Genomic DNA, 16702 nt, shown 5'->3' with positions numbered 1-16702 from the left:
GTCTTTCCATTTTCATAGCTATGGTGAACCCAAGGTTCCAGATGAACAGAACAGTTTCCAACAATCACAGGCAATGTTCCCTCTAATTTTTTCCATCCATGTGTGGAATAAACCTGGATATAATATATAATATATATTTTTAAAAAGTTACCATAGGCATAGGCATTATACCATAGGCATAATTACTCCAGCCAGGACAGGTTGGGCACTTTAGAACTCACTACTCAAAGAATTAAATTTAAGTGTAAGAGAAATAAAAATTATGAAATGCATAGACCAGTCAAAACACTAAAATAACACTTTGAAAGCATAAAATTACAGAGAATATATATGCATTGCAGGAAATACCAAGAAGTAACAACAACTATAATACAAGTATGTGTTGAGAGGTGAGTGAGAAAGAGACAGAGACTCTGGGTGTGGGTGTGAGAGAGAAAGAGAGACAGAGACTCCGTGGGTGTGTGTGTTGGCTGCTGGGGAAAGTTGTGCACTGTCTCTTTAAGCAGTGAAAGCTTTCCTGCTCTGTGCTGAGCCCTGTTGTTTCCCCTCCCCCACTCTGCGGAGATGGGGTACATGGGCAGGGGGAGGAGGGGAGAGTGTGTGTGTGTGTGTCTGAGTGAGTGAGTGAGAGAAAGTCTGTGTGAGCTGGCTTCTGGGGAAATGTCAGAAACAGTGCACTGTCTCATTGGCCTGGTCTATACTAGGGGAGGGATCGATCTAAGATACGCTACTTCAGCTACGAGAATCGTCGACTCTGCTTCTGCCTCACACTCTGGTAGAGTTCCGGAGTCGTCAGCAGAGTGATCAGGGATCGATTTATCGGGTCTACACTAGATGCGATAAATCGATCCCTGATAGATCGATCACTACCGATCCAGCGGGTAGTGTAGACGTGGCCTTTAAGAAAGGCAGTCAGCCGACAGCCACTCACCATTCAGACTGCAGCAGCTCCTAGTCCTCCTGAGCCAGACTGTCCCCTCTGTCCTGCTCTGCAGAGATGGGGTACAGGGGCAGGGGGACATCCTGACATCAGCACCCTCCTCCCTCCCCCACCTTCTGCTCTGCACAGCCAGCAGGAGGGTCCCAGGAGCAGCTGCAGGATGGAGTAACATGGTGGGAGGGGCACCTGAACACATGCTGCCTCCTGTGCACAGAATGGCATTTAAACCTCTCCTGCCTGGCAGCCTACACACGCAGCTTACAGGGAACACAGATCACAGGTTAACATTTAACTGCAGGCATCTGAGTTGATTTTGTTCTTTGGAAACTACATCCAGTATCTTCCCAGAGAAAATATTAACCAGGGTGTTTGACAAAGGTGGGAAAAGAGTCGCATATCACTGCTAATCGCCTACATAACCTCCAAGTAGACTTATGAAAAAAAGTTTGGCAAATAGAAATATCACCAAAAAATGCATTTTGGAGGGTTCAATAACTATTAATGTATTTGGGTAGAACTCGCTGAATAGTTTAGGCTTAAAAATACTTTTTTTTTTCAAAGTCATTTTGCTTGAGAACAGCATTTTGTTTTCAAATTTGGCCAGTTTAAAAAAAAAGCGGGGGGGAGGGCATAAAAGCCAAAAATGATAAAATAGAAAAAAAAATTAAAAACTGTTTAGAGTCAATTCAAACATTTCACTCAACTCAAAATGACGTTTTTTCACGTTTTTCAATTTGAAAAAATCTCTTAAAAAATTGGTTTCGTTCAAATTGAACTAGATTATCATTATTACTACTGTTAACCAAAAAAATCTATTATTCGACCATAGGAGGCTTCCAATTTCCAAGGCTCCTCAAAGAAAACCCCATATGACTGAGATTCACAAATGTGGTTAGCATAAAGAGATATTCGGGTTTTTTTCCATTTCAGAAAGCAGCAAGCACTGCTGGCCAATGCACTCCCCCACAATCCACATTAACAGGAGTTTCACCTATTACCAATTGTAGAATAGATTCTCCTGTGTTTTCTAAATAGATTGTTATTCAGTTTGGGTGTAATTTAGCAAACTGTCTAATTAGTGTAACCAGAAGTATTTTATAACTTTAATATCGATTTTTGATTTTGTCTTTTTAAGATGAATGTTTTAGCTAAAGCTTTGGTTTTTCCTTTATAGCAAGAAGGTTTTGCCATCTACTCAGAATATTGTAACAATCATCCCAGTGCCTGCCTTGAGCTTTCCAACCTAATGAAACAGGGCAAATACCGTCACTTCTTTGAGGCCTGTCGCCTGCTTCAGCAGATGATTGACATTGCTATTGATGGCTTTCTCCTTACACCTGTTCAGAAGATCTGTAAATACCCTCTTCAGCTTGCAGAGTTACTCAAATATACGACCGAAGTGCACAGGTGAGAGAATTAAAATGAGCTCTTTTAGACCATAATGCTACCTTACTGCTAAAGCAGTCTAAGGTAGATTTGGTCAGGCAGTGGATGACATCCTGCTTCCTTCTGATCAATGGCAAAGCTATGATTGACTTCAGTGGGGACAGAATTTCACCCAATATGTTCATCATCCTGGGACTATGTGAAAAAATATTTCAGAAACAATGTACAGGTTAAATAGTCACCCTTGACTATAAGGGGACTGATCTGGAGAGAGAGAGACACACACACAGGAAGAATGAGAGAGAAGGAGGGAAGAAAGGAAGGAAGGAAGAAGAGATTTGTAAACCAGAGTGAAAAAACACCAAGGGAAAAATGAATAAGGGATACATGTAGGGGATAAAAGGAAAGAATTAGAAAAGAGAAGTGTCTCAGGGTATGTCAACACAGCAGAGAAAAACCTGCAGCTGGACTGTACCAGCCGACTCGGGTTTGCCAGGCTCGGACTGGAGGGCTGTTTCGTTGCTAGGTTGACTTCCCTCTCACCCCTCACGGTTCTAGAGTCAGCCACAGGTTTTTCTTTGCTGTGTAGACACACCCGTAGAGATAGAAAAGGTGAAGACAGTCTTAGAAGAACAACATAAACTGAACATGTTTAATAGTATTAAACACTGAAAAATTATGTTCAAGGGGAAAAAGGATACTGAAAAATCCTTATGAAATGATGTAGTTAGATTCTGCAAGAAACAAGTGAATCAAAGGCGGGGAGGGGGGAAAAGGGAACAACCAGTATAGGAAGACTAAATAATTTTGTGGTGGAAAAATATATTAATATATTACCCAGATTATCTACATTCATTGTTACTATCTTCAGTGTAGGAAACAACCCTGGACATAGGGTCTTACTTAGGCAAAACTCTCTCCAAAGGAATATTTGCTGGTGATCTGAGAATCACTCATGTGTATGGATCTTCATGCAGTGTTTTGTTAACTGGCAGCCAGTTCAGGAAACGACCATTTCCTTTGTTATTACTGCACTCTTTCTTAACCCAGTAATCTCTTCTCCAGTATATACTTTTCCAGATGATTCCCATGATTCAACTGTCTTGGGTTTTTATCAGTCGTTTTGATGTCTTTTTTTTTTTTTTTTTTTACCATTTTCCCCTTCAAAATTTCTTCAGAGCCCTCACAAAATTCACTTAGAAAATGCTTATCTGTGCTCTGTGGAAAGAGACCAGGGGCTTCCCTTGGTCTGAGCTGTTTGATTTTGTTCACTAAATGTGCAAAGGAACTGAGGCTGAGTCATTTTCTCAACTCACCACGAGGATCCCAGTTTAGCGGACCTAAGAGAGCCTATGTGGTAACCAGAAACAGACCTTGCCTTCTTCACAGGATCATAGTCGGTTCTGCTTAATAAAGAATGATCTCCTTTCTGTAGAATACTGAACCAAACTATAGAACTTAATAGAGATTAAATACCTGCTTTAGTTCTGCACATGTCTCAAGAAATTCTGTAGGTTGGTATAAAAACGGTTGAAAGATTATCATTCTCTGTTAAATTACATTATTGTAGTCATTTATATAAATCCCTATCTAATATTGGTTTAATCCCCATTATACTGTATAGGACTTTTCTATAATAAATATGAGAACAAAAGTCTGCAAAACCTACTTGTTACTTGAGATATACGCAGAACCATTCAGCTACACACATTGTTGTCGTCATCATCATCATTACTCCCATAACCACATTGGTCATTGGCGCACCATCACTGATGAGCAATCAACCAATTGTCTCCACCCCTGACGATCGTGTGTCAGTGCTTGAGTCTCCGCGAAGTCCATTCCTGTCCACTCTTTAATGTTGTCAATCCATCTCTTCTTCTGTCTACCTCTTCTTCTCTTCCCCTGTATTGTCCCTTGGAGGATGATCTTGTTACATGGCCATACCACTTCAGCTTGTGCTTCTTCACGGTTGTCAGGAGGTCTTCATATGACCCAGCGCATTGGGTAATGATGATGTGGACCTCTTCATTAGTGACGTGATCGAAGTAGGAGATGCCCAGGAGTTTACGGAAGTATCTCATCCCTACTACCTGTATTTTCCGTTCAAGTTCTGCTGTAAGGTTCCATGTCTCACATGCATACAGAAAAATGGAAATGACCAATGTGTGCAGCAGTTTCAGTTTGGATTCCAGGGAGATGTTCTTATTCCTCTAAATTGGCTTTAGCTTTGCCACTGCTGCTGTTTGCGCAGTTCTTGCCTGAATTTCTGCCTTGGATCCTTCATCAGTGACGACTGCCCCCAAATACTTGAACTGTTTCACTGTCTCCAGCTCTTGTCCACTAACAATGATATGTGAGCTGATCCCATCACGTTTGTTTGTCATCAACTTGGTTTTCTCTGCATTGATTTCCATGCCATATTTTGCAGAGGTTTCATCCAATTGTTTCACAAGGTTGGCAATGTGACCTTGTGATGCTAAATTTTTGGCTGCGGCAAAGGTAAATCGTGAGGCCAAGGTTCACCAGAACCAAGTTTGACTTAGAAAGACTCAGAGAATGAAACATTGCAGTCATTCCAAGCAATGATCGGCAGAAAATTTGCCCCATTGCTTGCTCTAGAGGAAGACGTAGAAACAATGATCAAGAATTTCAATGCTGTAATGAATGAGGCAGCAATGGACATCCTTGAGAAACATCATAAGAAGACAAAACCATGGGTCACAAATAAAATACTACAAATGTGTGACAGAAGAGAACTTAAGAGCGATAAGAACAGCACTGAGGGAGCTGATAAATACAGAGTGATTGGCAGAAAGATCAAGAAAGGAATGAAGGTGTCCACGGAGCTTTGGATTGAAAAACAATGCTCTAAAATTGAAGAGTGTGTCAATAATAAAAATAGCAAACGAGCCTTCCAGGTTGTAAAATATCTGACAAAGGAAAGATGGACCAAAGCTAACACAATTCAAGACAAAGGACATGTTGTGGTTTGAATACAAGACAGCACAAAGCTTTAAGCAAGCAAGCAGGCTGGCCTGCCGACGGACTGCTCCTGTCAGCTTTCCACCCTCTCCTTTATTCTTTCTCTCCCCCCGCGCATTACATTCTCCAACAGATAAAAGGAATACACTGGCTTTAACATTCTCATTTACCAATTTCTATCTACCGCATTCCTTGCTCTCGGGCCTTGAGCCCAGTCCTGGGAGGCTTCCCACGGTTCATGTCATCTGGGCGAGATTCCAGGGTTCATGCCCTTGAGAGGAGCCGTGTGTGCACTGCTCCTACACAACACTCCGGGTGTGCCCTGAATGTTGCCAAGTGCATGAACCTTGCATGAATGCTACATCTCCTCCTTTTTTGTTTATTTGTGCTCGGCCATCTCCTGGTAGCCATCAATTTACTTTTGCAAGCCAATTAACTCCCGGACAGACAAGGTCATAACTCTTGGAGCCTGCCAGGGCGGTTCTCGACAAAGCCTTAACAAAAAGGAAATACATTGCACACAAGAACAGCAAAAAATAAGCCCAAAAAGGTAAAGTGTAGTTGGCCGGGCCCGAATTAGCCATGCTAGAGTACTGGGAAGAGAGGTTCGCATAAGCAGCGGGCATCATCTCATTCCCTATTTCCTCAGGGTGACAACATACTGGAATAAGGCACGTACCTAACAATTCTTCAGCTGCTACAAAATCAGATAAACAAAAGTGGGTAACATTTACTATTGAAGCCAATCTTTCCCATAGGTTATATGTCATTCGGGCCCGTAACAGAGGAGGCGCTCCCGAGTCAACCCCTACAGGAAATAGCAGGCACATAAGGCACACAATCAATACAGAATTAGCAGTGATTTGGGCGAGAATGGCCACAAACAGAGTCTCAGGAGTCTCTGGCTGTTGGTTTGCTGCCAGTCTTCGTTGAGCCGCGGCGACCAATGCTTTCACTGCTCCCCATGTCACGGGCTGGCTTGGGACGCTACGTCTCCTCCATCTCCGTCCCGCCATTGTCGACCCGGGAGGCACCGCGTTCTTCTCCAAGGTCAGCTGAAACTCCGGTATGGGGTTCGACAGCCCCTGGTGCCACGCCATGCTGTTTCAGTGCCGGTCACACACACCGGGCCGGAACTCACAACGGTCCTGCAGGGAGAGAGACAGCAGCATATCCCCGACCCCAAGTAATTAAAGGTACTGGGCCCAACCATTGCGGATCGGGCTGACGGTAATAGACACGCGGTCTTTCCAGTACCTCCAATTTGTGAAAATGCCGATCCACGGGGGTCTGCTGAATCTGTGTTCAGCGTTAAATTATTTAAAGTAAACAAAAGGACATGCAATTGTTGCTGAATGTCTAAGATTCGGAGATGCAGCTCCCCTTGTTTTAATTGTTTGTCAAGCAAGGTTTTTAGCGTGCGATTTGCACATTCAACAATAGCTTGGCCTGTGGAATTATAAGGGATCCCGTGTTTGAGATGGACGTCCCATTGGGCACAAAAGGTGGAGAGGGCTGTGGAGCAATAGGCTGGGGCATTATCCGTTTTTATCAGGCTCGGGCGACCCATAACAGCAAAACAGTCTAGCAAATGGTGAATAACTTTGGGAGTGGCTTCCCCACGTTGTGGGGTCGCCCAAAGAAATCCCGAATAGGTATCAATGGAAACATGTAAAAACGAATAGGGGCGGAATTGTAGCACGTGAGTGACATCCATTTGCCACAGCTGATTCGCTGCGGTACCTCTGGGGTTAACAGCATAAGAAAAGGTAGGGGCAGCAGCGGCACAGTGGGGGCAGAAACGAACAATAGAACGTGCATGATCAGCAGGAATGTAAAATTGTCGGGCCAAAACAGAGGCAGACTGATGAAAAAAGGAATGGCTTTCAATGGTCAGAAAAAAGGGAATTTACCTGACCATGTAACGTGCGATCAGTGCGCGCATTGCCTTCAGTGAGTAGCGCAGGCAGAGGGGTATGACTGCGAATATGAGCAACAAAATAAGGAAAATTACGAGTGGTGATGAGATACTGTAAGGACAAAAACAGGCGAAGAAGGTCCGCATCGACCTGAGGGGTAATGAGGGCAAGGGGTAAGTGATCAATTACCTGATAAACATAATGGGTGTCCACAATTAAATTAAAGGGACAATCAGCAAAAAGTTGAAAGGCCAAAATAACAGCAGCCAGTTCTGAGCGCTGCGCGGAACACTGAGGCAGCATAAAACGAGAATGCCAACGAGGGGGGTCACCTAATTGATAGGTGACAACACCGCGATGTGGAGAGCCATCAGTAAAAAGAGTGATAGCTGAAACAATAGGTCGAGAGCGGCTAAGACGATGTACGATTAGTGGCACCTTTTGTGTGATCACCAACCGAGGATCTTTTGGGGGATTATAAGAGATCTCTCCCACATAATCACAAAGAGCAACCTGCCAGGCCAAGGAGGTGTGGTACAAGGAATCAAATTCACTACGTGACAAGGGGAACACAATGGCAACTAAATCAGTGCCCGTGAGTTGCACTGCACGGTGGCGGGCTTTACGAACAAGGTCGGAGAGGGCGTCTGAATAAGGATAAATATTCCGAGGAGGAGTGGAAGACAAATATATCCACTCTATAATAGAGATGGCTGTGTCTGTACGAGGTACAAACAGAGCCGCAGTAGGCGTATGAGGGGTGGCAAGGAGAACCAGCCGCAGGGGACGAACCTCAGTGAGTCTATCCACAAACTGCTGACTCAACACTGCATTGATCTGTCGAATACAGGCAATATGCTCCTCAGTGATGGCAATAACTGCGCCCGGTGCCCGAGCTCCACGTAGAAGCTCGAACAACGGCTGCAGCATCGATGTGAGGAGATGGAAGTAGGGTCGAATCCAATTTAAATGACCCAAAATTTGCTGTAATTTAACGAGGATTAGGGGTTGGGGTAGAACCACTTCCGGGCGAACAGGGGCAGCATAGGTTTGTAAAACCTTATGCCTGAGATATTGGTAGGGATAAGAGCGTTGAATTTTTTGTGGTGCCACTAACAGGCCATTTTGGCCAAGAATCTGAGACAAATATTCAAGCTGTTGTGCCGTGACCTGGGGACCACTAAACAAAATGTCATCCATATAATGGTAGACCTTTAGTGTGGGGTATCGGGCATGAAAAGGGGCGAGGGCCCGATCCACAAAAAATTGACACAAGGTTGGACTATTTTGCATTCCCTGGGGCAAGACCTTCCACTGATACCTTTGAGAGGGTCGCTGATTATTATATTCTGGCACCGTAAACGTGAATTTTTCGCGATCTTGTGGACAAAGGGGGATTGTGAAAAAACAATCTTTTAAATCTAACACACAAAGCTGATCGGTTTGAGGAATTAAATTCGGGTTTGACAACCCAAACTGCAAGGGGCCCATGGGTGGGATGCGTTTATTTATTTCCCTTAAATCGTGTAACAGCCTCCATGCACCAGATTTTTTCTTAATAACGAACATCGGGGTGTTCCAAGGACTCCAAGTGCTGTGCATGCAAATGTTGTTGCACAAGTGAATGAAGCGCTTTCAGCTTTTCTAGAGGGAGGGGCCACTGGTCAATCCATACGGGCTCTAAGGATTGCCATACCAATGGTAATGCGGAGGGCAAGGTGGGTGGGGGAGGGTTTTGGGCCATTATATATTAATATCGAGGGTGGTGTCCAGCTTTAAAAGTAAGTCACGGCCCCAAATATTGAGGTGGACAGGGAGCACAAAAGGGCGGATCGTAGCAAGGGCACGGCCTCCTGATTTAGAGACCATGACCCAAGACAAACTTTGGCGCCCGGGTTTGCTACCCCCGATTCCCCACAACTCTTTAGAAGGAACTGTTGGCCAACTGACCGGCCAGTCCTGATCAAGAATCACCGTAACGTCAGCTCCAGTGTCCACCAGCCCTGTAAAAGGAAAATTATTTAAAAGAAGTGTTAACTGAGGTTTCGAGGGGCGGAGCGACATTGTTAGAGCAACAAGTGGAGAGGACGTGTTGTGAGACGGCAACTGAGACAGCGTTGATCCAAAGCTACCTCCGCCCCGGGCTCGATCCTCTGCGGCTGGCACCTGATAGGGGACTAAAATCAATTGTGCAATTGACCGTCCATGCGGGAGCGACTGCGGAAGATGGGTCCACACCTGAATCTTAATAACGCCGGTGTAATCGGCGTCAATGACCCCTGGGATGACAAAAAAACCCTGTTTCCCAGCGTCTGAGCGAGGGAGAACCAGACCCACAAATCCGGCAGGGAGAGGTCCCGTCACCTGTGTAGGTATGGCGCAAACCTCCCCCAGCAACTGAAAATCAGCGTCCTCCTGCATAATCAAATCAAGCCCTGCACTTCCGGCACTCGCCGCCCTCATGGAGTCTATGGATTGTAAGGCAGAGGAACAGTTGTCTGAGTGGGGAACACCCCCATTTGGTCCTGGGTTCGGGGAGGACCCGTCGTGCGGTTTCCCGACCCGCTACGACACTGATTAGCCCAGTGATAGCCCTTCCAACACTTGGGGCACTTCTTTGAGGGGCGGGCGGGCGCCGTCGATGAGCGGCACTCCCGCTGAAAGTGACCCTCCTTACCACAGCGATAACAACGCTTCCCCTCCTTCCCGCTTTTCCGCAGGGTGGCGGCCAGAACCCCAGCTTTATGTGCTTGTGTGCCGATGTTTTGGCACGCCCGCAGCATGTCCGACAGCTCTAGAACGCCAGCGGCTTGTGCTGCCTGGAGAGCATGGCGGCAATCCTCGTTCGCATTTTCAACCGCCATTTTTAACAGAATCTCCTGAGCTGCCGCAGAGTTATCCACCTGTCGGAGGATAGCCTCCTGCAATCTGTTGGTAAAATCCATAAAGGACTCTGATGCACCCTGACGGATACTGGCAAAGCTTTTGGTAGGCTTGCCTGAATCCGGGACCTTCCGGAAAGCATGCTGGGCGCAGGCAGAAATAATGGGGAAGACGGCCTGAGGGAGTTGAGACTGCATCTGAACGGTAGCAAACTGGCCCTCCCCTGCTAACTGCTCATAAGTGACACCTTGCACTATATATACCTGGGCTTGGCGTTCCGCCATCTGCCGATACTCACTAAGCCAAATAACATACTGACTGGGTGTCAGCATCATGCGCAACAGCGCCTTCCAATCTTCAGGGACCAGGGTATACCCAGTACCTAGCCCTTCAATGAGACCACGTACATACGTGCTAGTCAGGCCGAACTTGCGAATCGCTTTCTTTACGTTTCTGATCACCGAGTAAGGCAAACTGACCCAGTTTGCAAGCTGGTTGCCCTGGCCATCATCCTGCCAGGTCACCAGGCAAACTGAGACCAGATCAGCTAATTCCTCTGCTGTAAGATCTGGGCGAGTCTTCGCTGCGCGAACCATTTGTTGCACCAGCAAAAGCCCCTGAGCAGACGCGGATGACCCCCCGGGGGGCCCCGGAGCATGGGGCCCCACAGGGGGACGGTGATTACACACCGGCTCCAGAGGGGAAGACAAAGGAGGCGGCAGTAATTGAGGCACTGGGGGCGAAGCAGGGGGAGGGATGGCTGCAGGAGCGGATGGGAGTGGCGAGATCGGCAGCCCCTCTATTGGTGCGGGAGAGGGTCTTTCCGAGGCGACATGCTGTGTCGCATCGCCAGGCGGGGGGATGGCTGCAGGAGCAGATGGGAGTGGCGATTTTACCAGCCTCTCTATTGGTGCGAGGGAAGGCCTTTCCGAGGCGACACGCTGTATCACGTGGCAGCAGAGGTGCCAGGCATGTAAAGCCTGCACGGGCGCCCGAGGCTCTTTTTGCAATGTCTGGCCCAACCGCTCCCAGTCCGCTAGCTTAAGGGTTCCGGCTTCAGGGTACCACGGGCATTGGGCACTCACCTCCTGTAGCAGGAGAGTGAGTTCTCGAGTGGGGCAGTCATGCTGAACCTTACGCAGCAAATACTGTAGCTCATTGTGGTGTTGCACTTGCAAAGCAGAGAGGGAGCTTCCCATACTTACCACAACGAAAAATACTCACCGGGATCCGCGAAGCAGATGAGTGATGTGTCTGAAACCCTTGCCGGGCGAGGTGAGTGCTGAGGGCCCCACGTTTGGGCGCCAGTTGTTGCGGTTCAAATACAAGACAGCACAAAGCTTTAAGCAAACAAGCAGGCTGGTCTGCTGACGGACTGCTCCTGTCAGCTTTCCATCCTCTCCTTTATTCTTTCTCTCCCCCCACGCATTACATTCTCCAACAGATAAAAGGAATACACTGGCTTTGTTTAACATTCTTATTTACCAATTTCTATCTACCGCATTCCTTGCTCTCGGGCCTTGAGCCCAGTCCTGGGAGGCTTCCCACGGTTCATGTCATCTGGGCGAGATTCCAAGGTTCATGCCCTTGAGAGGAGCCGTGTGTGCACTGCTCCTACACAACACTCCGGGTGTGCCCTGAATGTTGCGAAGTGCATGAACCTTGCATGTATGCTACAGGGACAGAAGAAAGGGACATCATCAATGGGTGGGCAAACTACTGCTCTAATCTATACAACCACCAGACAAATGGAGATCCTAGTGTCTTGGACAACCCAGATTCAACAGATGAGGATGACTTTCCAATACTATGTGAAGAAGTGGAGACAGCTGTGAAATTACTCAAGAATGGAAAAGCTATAGGTATTGACAACATCCCAGCCGAACTGATGAAATTCGGAGGAGAAATAGTAATAGATGTACTCACTAAGATCTGCAACAAGATCGGCAGACCGGTGAGTGGCCCTCCACGTGGACACAGTCACTAATCATCACTCTGCAAAAGAAAGGCAACCTGCAATTGTGTTAAAATTACCGGACCATAAGCTTAATTAGCCATCCCAGCAAAGTGATGTTGAAAGTCATATTGAACAGATTGAAGCCACAAGCGGAGAATATCACCGCTGAAGAGCAGACTGGCTTTCGTGCTGGAAGAATTACCACAGAATAGATTTTCAACCTTTGTGTTCTATGTGAGAAGTGCTTACAACACCAGCAGGACATCTACTATGTCTTTATTGACTTCAAGGAGGCATTTGACAGAGTATGGCACAAAGCTCTCTGGGCAACCATGAAGAAGTACAATGTTGGTCGCAAGCTTATTCTTACCATTAAACAACTGTATGGTAAGGCCAGCAGTGCAGTTCTCGTCAATGGCACAATAGGAGTGTGGTTTCGCATCACTGTTGGACTCTGGCAAGGCTGCCTTCTTTCGCCCACACTGTTCAATATCTATTTGGAGCGCTGTCGTCATGGAACTTAAAATTAGGAATTTAATTTTGTTCTTTATGATTTCCTACTAATTTAAGTGATGAATTAATGTGTAGTGCATGCTAGTGCACACTTAGTATGTGGATTGCCTGACTGTAATTTAAATTCATTTAGTAAGCAAGCAGTGAATCCGAGTTTCTGGCATGCACTCTATAAACCATACAAAGTTGAACTGAGTCCCAACTAACTGGCTTTACTATGAACTCATGAAAAACACTGTTATGGGCAAGATCTGTGTATAAACTTGGGCTGTCAGAGGTTAAAGGGTGATTTTATCCTCTCCCGCTCCTCCAATATCTTTGTTTATTGTAAAATCCAGAGGCCAGATAATGTGTTGGTATAAATCAATGTAGCTCCACTGAAGTCATAAATCATTAATAAATAGCCATTCTAAGTACTTCCCTGTGCTGATTTACTTTCTGAATAAATTAAGCTTTTATCTTTAAAAGTTTGTGTTTCTAGCCCTTATGGTTGCAAGGAAAAGGTTCTATCTATGAACCAGTCTGCAGAGACCTAGCCTGAAACAATTTCTCTGGGTCCATGCTTTGCAGCATTTACCTTGGAAAAATTCCCATTGAATACAATGAAATTTTTGCTGGTGGACGTAGTGCAGGATTTAGCTCAATAAGAGAGATGGATTATTGCCATTCAGTTCCATGGTTACTGCCATTATTCAGCTCCATGGTTAACTTGGAACCCCATGATATCAACTTGAATGCCAGTATGTGTAGCTGTTTCACTGCTGGTAACTTTTGAGCAGGATCATCCAGTAATATTGGGCTGTAGGTAGACCTAGGGCAAGGTACCATCAGCCTCCCCCACATTTTCTGTTTCCCTCTCTTCCACCATACTCACCCACACAACCCAGGCAAAAGAAGATTGTTTTGGATTGGTGGAGCTGCTTTCTTCTTCATTTAAACTTTAGTATTTTATTTCAAAACTAATTATTATTTTTCAAATGGCCAAAAATGTGTGAGAGGCACCACAGAACAGTTAAAGACACAAAGCTTATAGTCTGCCAGTAAGGGCACCTATTACACAACAAGTGATAGTCATAGACAGACCAAAAAGAGGGGGACTAAGATAGGAAGGGCAAAGGAAACTGATGAGATTATGCGGTTACTCAATAAGGCATGTCCACCCTTACATCTGTTTCAGAGTAACAGCCGTGTTAGTCTGCATTCGCAAAAAGAAAAGGAGTACTTGTGGCACCTTAGAGACTAACCAACTTATTTGAGCATGAGCTTTCGTGAGCTACAGCTCACTTCATTGGATGCATACTGTGGAAATGGCAGAAGACATTATATACACAGAGACCATGAAACAATACTTCCTCCCACCCCACTCTCCTGCTGGTAATAGCGTATCTAAAGTGATCATCAAGTTGGGCCATTTCCAGCACAAATCCAGGTTTTCTCACCCTCCGCCCCCCCCCACACACACAAACTCACTCTCCTGCTGGTAATAGCCCATCCAAAGTGACCACTCTCTTTAAAATGTGCATGATAATCAAGGTGGGCCATTTCCAGCTGTGATAAGGTCAGGTCTCGTGTCGCGCTTATCAGAAAATTGGCTGGAACATCATGGGGCTCCAGTCCATGGACCTTATGAACTGCAACAATTGCCTTGGTATATTCTGCAGCTGAATATTGTGCACCAGTATGGTCTCATAGTAGTCACACTAAACTCCTTGACACTCAACTCAATAATGCTAGGGTCATTATGTCAGGGTTGCTCAAATCCACGCCAGTGGACTGGGAACCAGTCCTATTGCACATCCAGCCTCCACAGATTAGAAGAGCTGCTCAGACATCTTGCTTTCTTAATCATGTCAATGCAAAAATGAGCATCCCACTGCACCATGACCTGTAGAATCCGCCAAAGATGAGATTAAAATCACGCAACCCTCTATGAAACCGTATGAAGATCCTTACACCCAACTTTGATGCTGAGGCTCAATGGAGAGTCACATGGAGCACTTGACCACTCAAAACAGCTCATCATTTATGCTCTTGAGGAACCACTGTGTTTTGATTTATGTCAGAAAGACTGGTGCAGATTGAATCGCATTAGGACATCTCATGGGAGATGTGGACAAACGCTCTTTACGTGGAAAATGATGCATACACCTGTATGCAAATATGGTCACCAGGCACAAACAATAGAGCACATCATATCTGAACGTCCCCTTCATTCTTTTGCCGAGGGCCTGAAGGACATTCATCAGCTCACTGCTGCGGCAATGTGCTGGCTATCAAACTTAGCAACAACTACATATTTATATCTATCTACCCAAGCCATATGGAAGAAGAATAAGAATCAATCCCTTCTCCTTTCATTTCTCCTTCATTGTGCTCATGACCCCCACAACTCACAAGAGCTAGGTAGATTTCAGCCACTCCTCATCCTCTGGATCCTTTCATTGGTCTTTCTAAAAAGAATCCTTGTATGAGACAGAAGAGGACATTCCTCTCACCGCCTATAACATTGCAGCTAAGCAGCTGGGACACTAAGCTGTGCTCCCCTTATCAAGTCACCTCAGTCCCAAGCCTCACTTCCAGCTATTGGGGAGGAGGGAGAGGAAAATATATCTAGAAATAAATTATTAAAGAGAACATCATTTTACACAACTGGATTCCTGTTATAAATTAACTCTTTGGGTGAAACCATGTCCCCATTGAAGTCGATGGGAGTGGTGCCATTGATTTCAGTGGAGCCTGGATATCACAGCTTAGGTTTGATTCTCCACCTCCTTCCCCTGTGTGTAGTAATTTACACCTGTGCAAAGTGGGTGATAGGGTAACATAGAATTGTGTAAATGACTATATAAGATGCAAGGTAGTGGGGAATCAGGCCCTTCAGGTTTAAGAACTGTGGTTAGGGGGTAAATTGATACTGTAGAGAATCACGCTTCACTCAGTCAGTTAAACTGTGGTGATGTGTTATATCCAGTGCATATAATGTGTTTGAAATCTGCTTCCATTTTACAGTGATTATAACAATATACAGGCAGCGTACGAGGCCATGAAGAATGTAGCATGCCTCATCAATGAGCGCAAACGAAGGCTGGAAAGCATAGACAAGATTGCATGCTGGCAAGTGTCTATTGTTGATTGGGAGGTAGGTGTCATTCTTCCATTTTCATGAAATATTTAAAATTAAAATGTACTTAAATTACTTCTGGGGGAATCTTTCTTTCTATGGTAGTAGTTTATGGTGCATACATTTCATGTGGTCCTTGTTCAGTTAAAAGTTGAGTTGCTTCATTTGCAATGACTATTATTGATTATCTTATCTCTTACTCAGAAAGAGCAACAGTTATAACACGCGTTTTTATCTGTGAGATTACAAAGACATGTTGAAAGAGAACAAAATGTATTTTCTTTTAGGTTGGGACCATTATATCCCATTCTGATTTCTTGATAGTTCTACACGCAGGTAACTCCATTGACTTCAATGAAGTTGCACCTGGTTTGCACTGGTGAAACTGAGAGCAGATCAAGCCCATAGTTTTTGTGAATATAACTTGGTCTACCTTTTATATTTATAGATTTTTTAAAAGGTTTATTGAAACAGAAGTACAGTTCTGTCTGTCGTATGACTAAATGCTACAAAAATAATAATTAGTAATATGATAATCTCTTAAAACTGTGTATTTATTTATTACACATACACTTCTATATATTTTAGGGGCAGGATGTTTTAGCCAGAAGCTCAGAACTGATCCACTCAGGCGAATTGACCAAAATCTCAAAGCAAGGCAAAAGCCAGCAGAGGATTTTTTTTCTTTTTGACCATCAGCTTGTGTTTTGTAAGAAGGACCTGCTGCGAAGGGACATGTTATATTACAAAGGTCGGATTGATCTGGATGAGATGGAACTTGTGGATATTGAGGATGGCAAAGATAAGGACTTTAACATTAATATCAAGAACGCTTTCAAAACTGTGAATAGAGCAACAGAAGAGGTTCATTTGTTTTGTGCAAAAAAACAGGAAGATAAGAAAAGATGGTTGGAGGCATGTGAAAATGAAAGGCGAAGAGTGCAGGAAGACAAAGAAATGGGTGAGTGCAAAGATTTACAGTGTGGGGGAGATTAAAT

At 45.0% G+C, this 16702-nt stretch overlaps 1 protein-coding gene across 6 annotated transcripts in view; it reads left to right on the top strand.

Annotated features, from left to right (window-relative positions):
* Nucleotides 1-16702, top strand: part of SPATA13 (spermatogenesis associated 13) — a 131430-nt gene that overhangs the window by 101893 nt on the left and 12835 nt on the right. For all 6 annotated transcript variants that reach the window (XM_073340079.1, XM_073340063.1, XM_073340069.1 and 3 more), the window contains 3 exons: nt 2115-2347; nt 15593-15722; nt 16293-16665. In XM_073340079.1, coding sequence (XP_073196180.1) covers nt 2115-2347; nt 15593-15722; nt 16293-16665 — 736 coding nt within the window. The remainder of the gene's footprint in view (nt 1-2114; nt 2348-15592; nt 15723-16292; nt 16666-16702) is intronic.

The sequence above is a fragment of the Lepidochelys kempii genome, chromosome 1, assembly GCF_965140265.1.
Source record: "Lepidochelys kempii isolate rLepKem1 chromosome 1, rLepKem1.hap2, whole genome shotgun sequence".
In the NCBI taxonomy this organism is placed as follows: domain Eukaryota; kingdom Metazoa; phylum Chordata; order Testudines; family Cheloniidae; genus Lepidochelys; species Lepidochelys kempii.
This window is presented reverse-complemented; position numbering and strand designations above follow the sequence as displayed.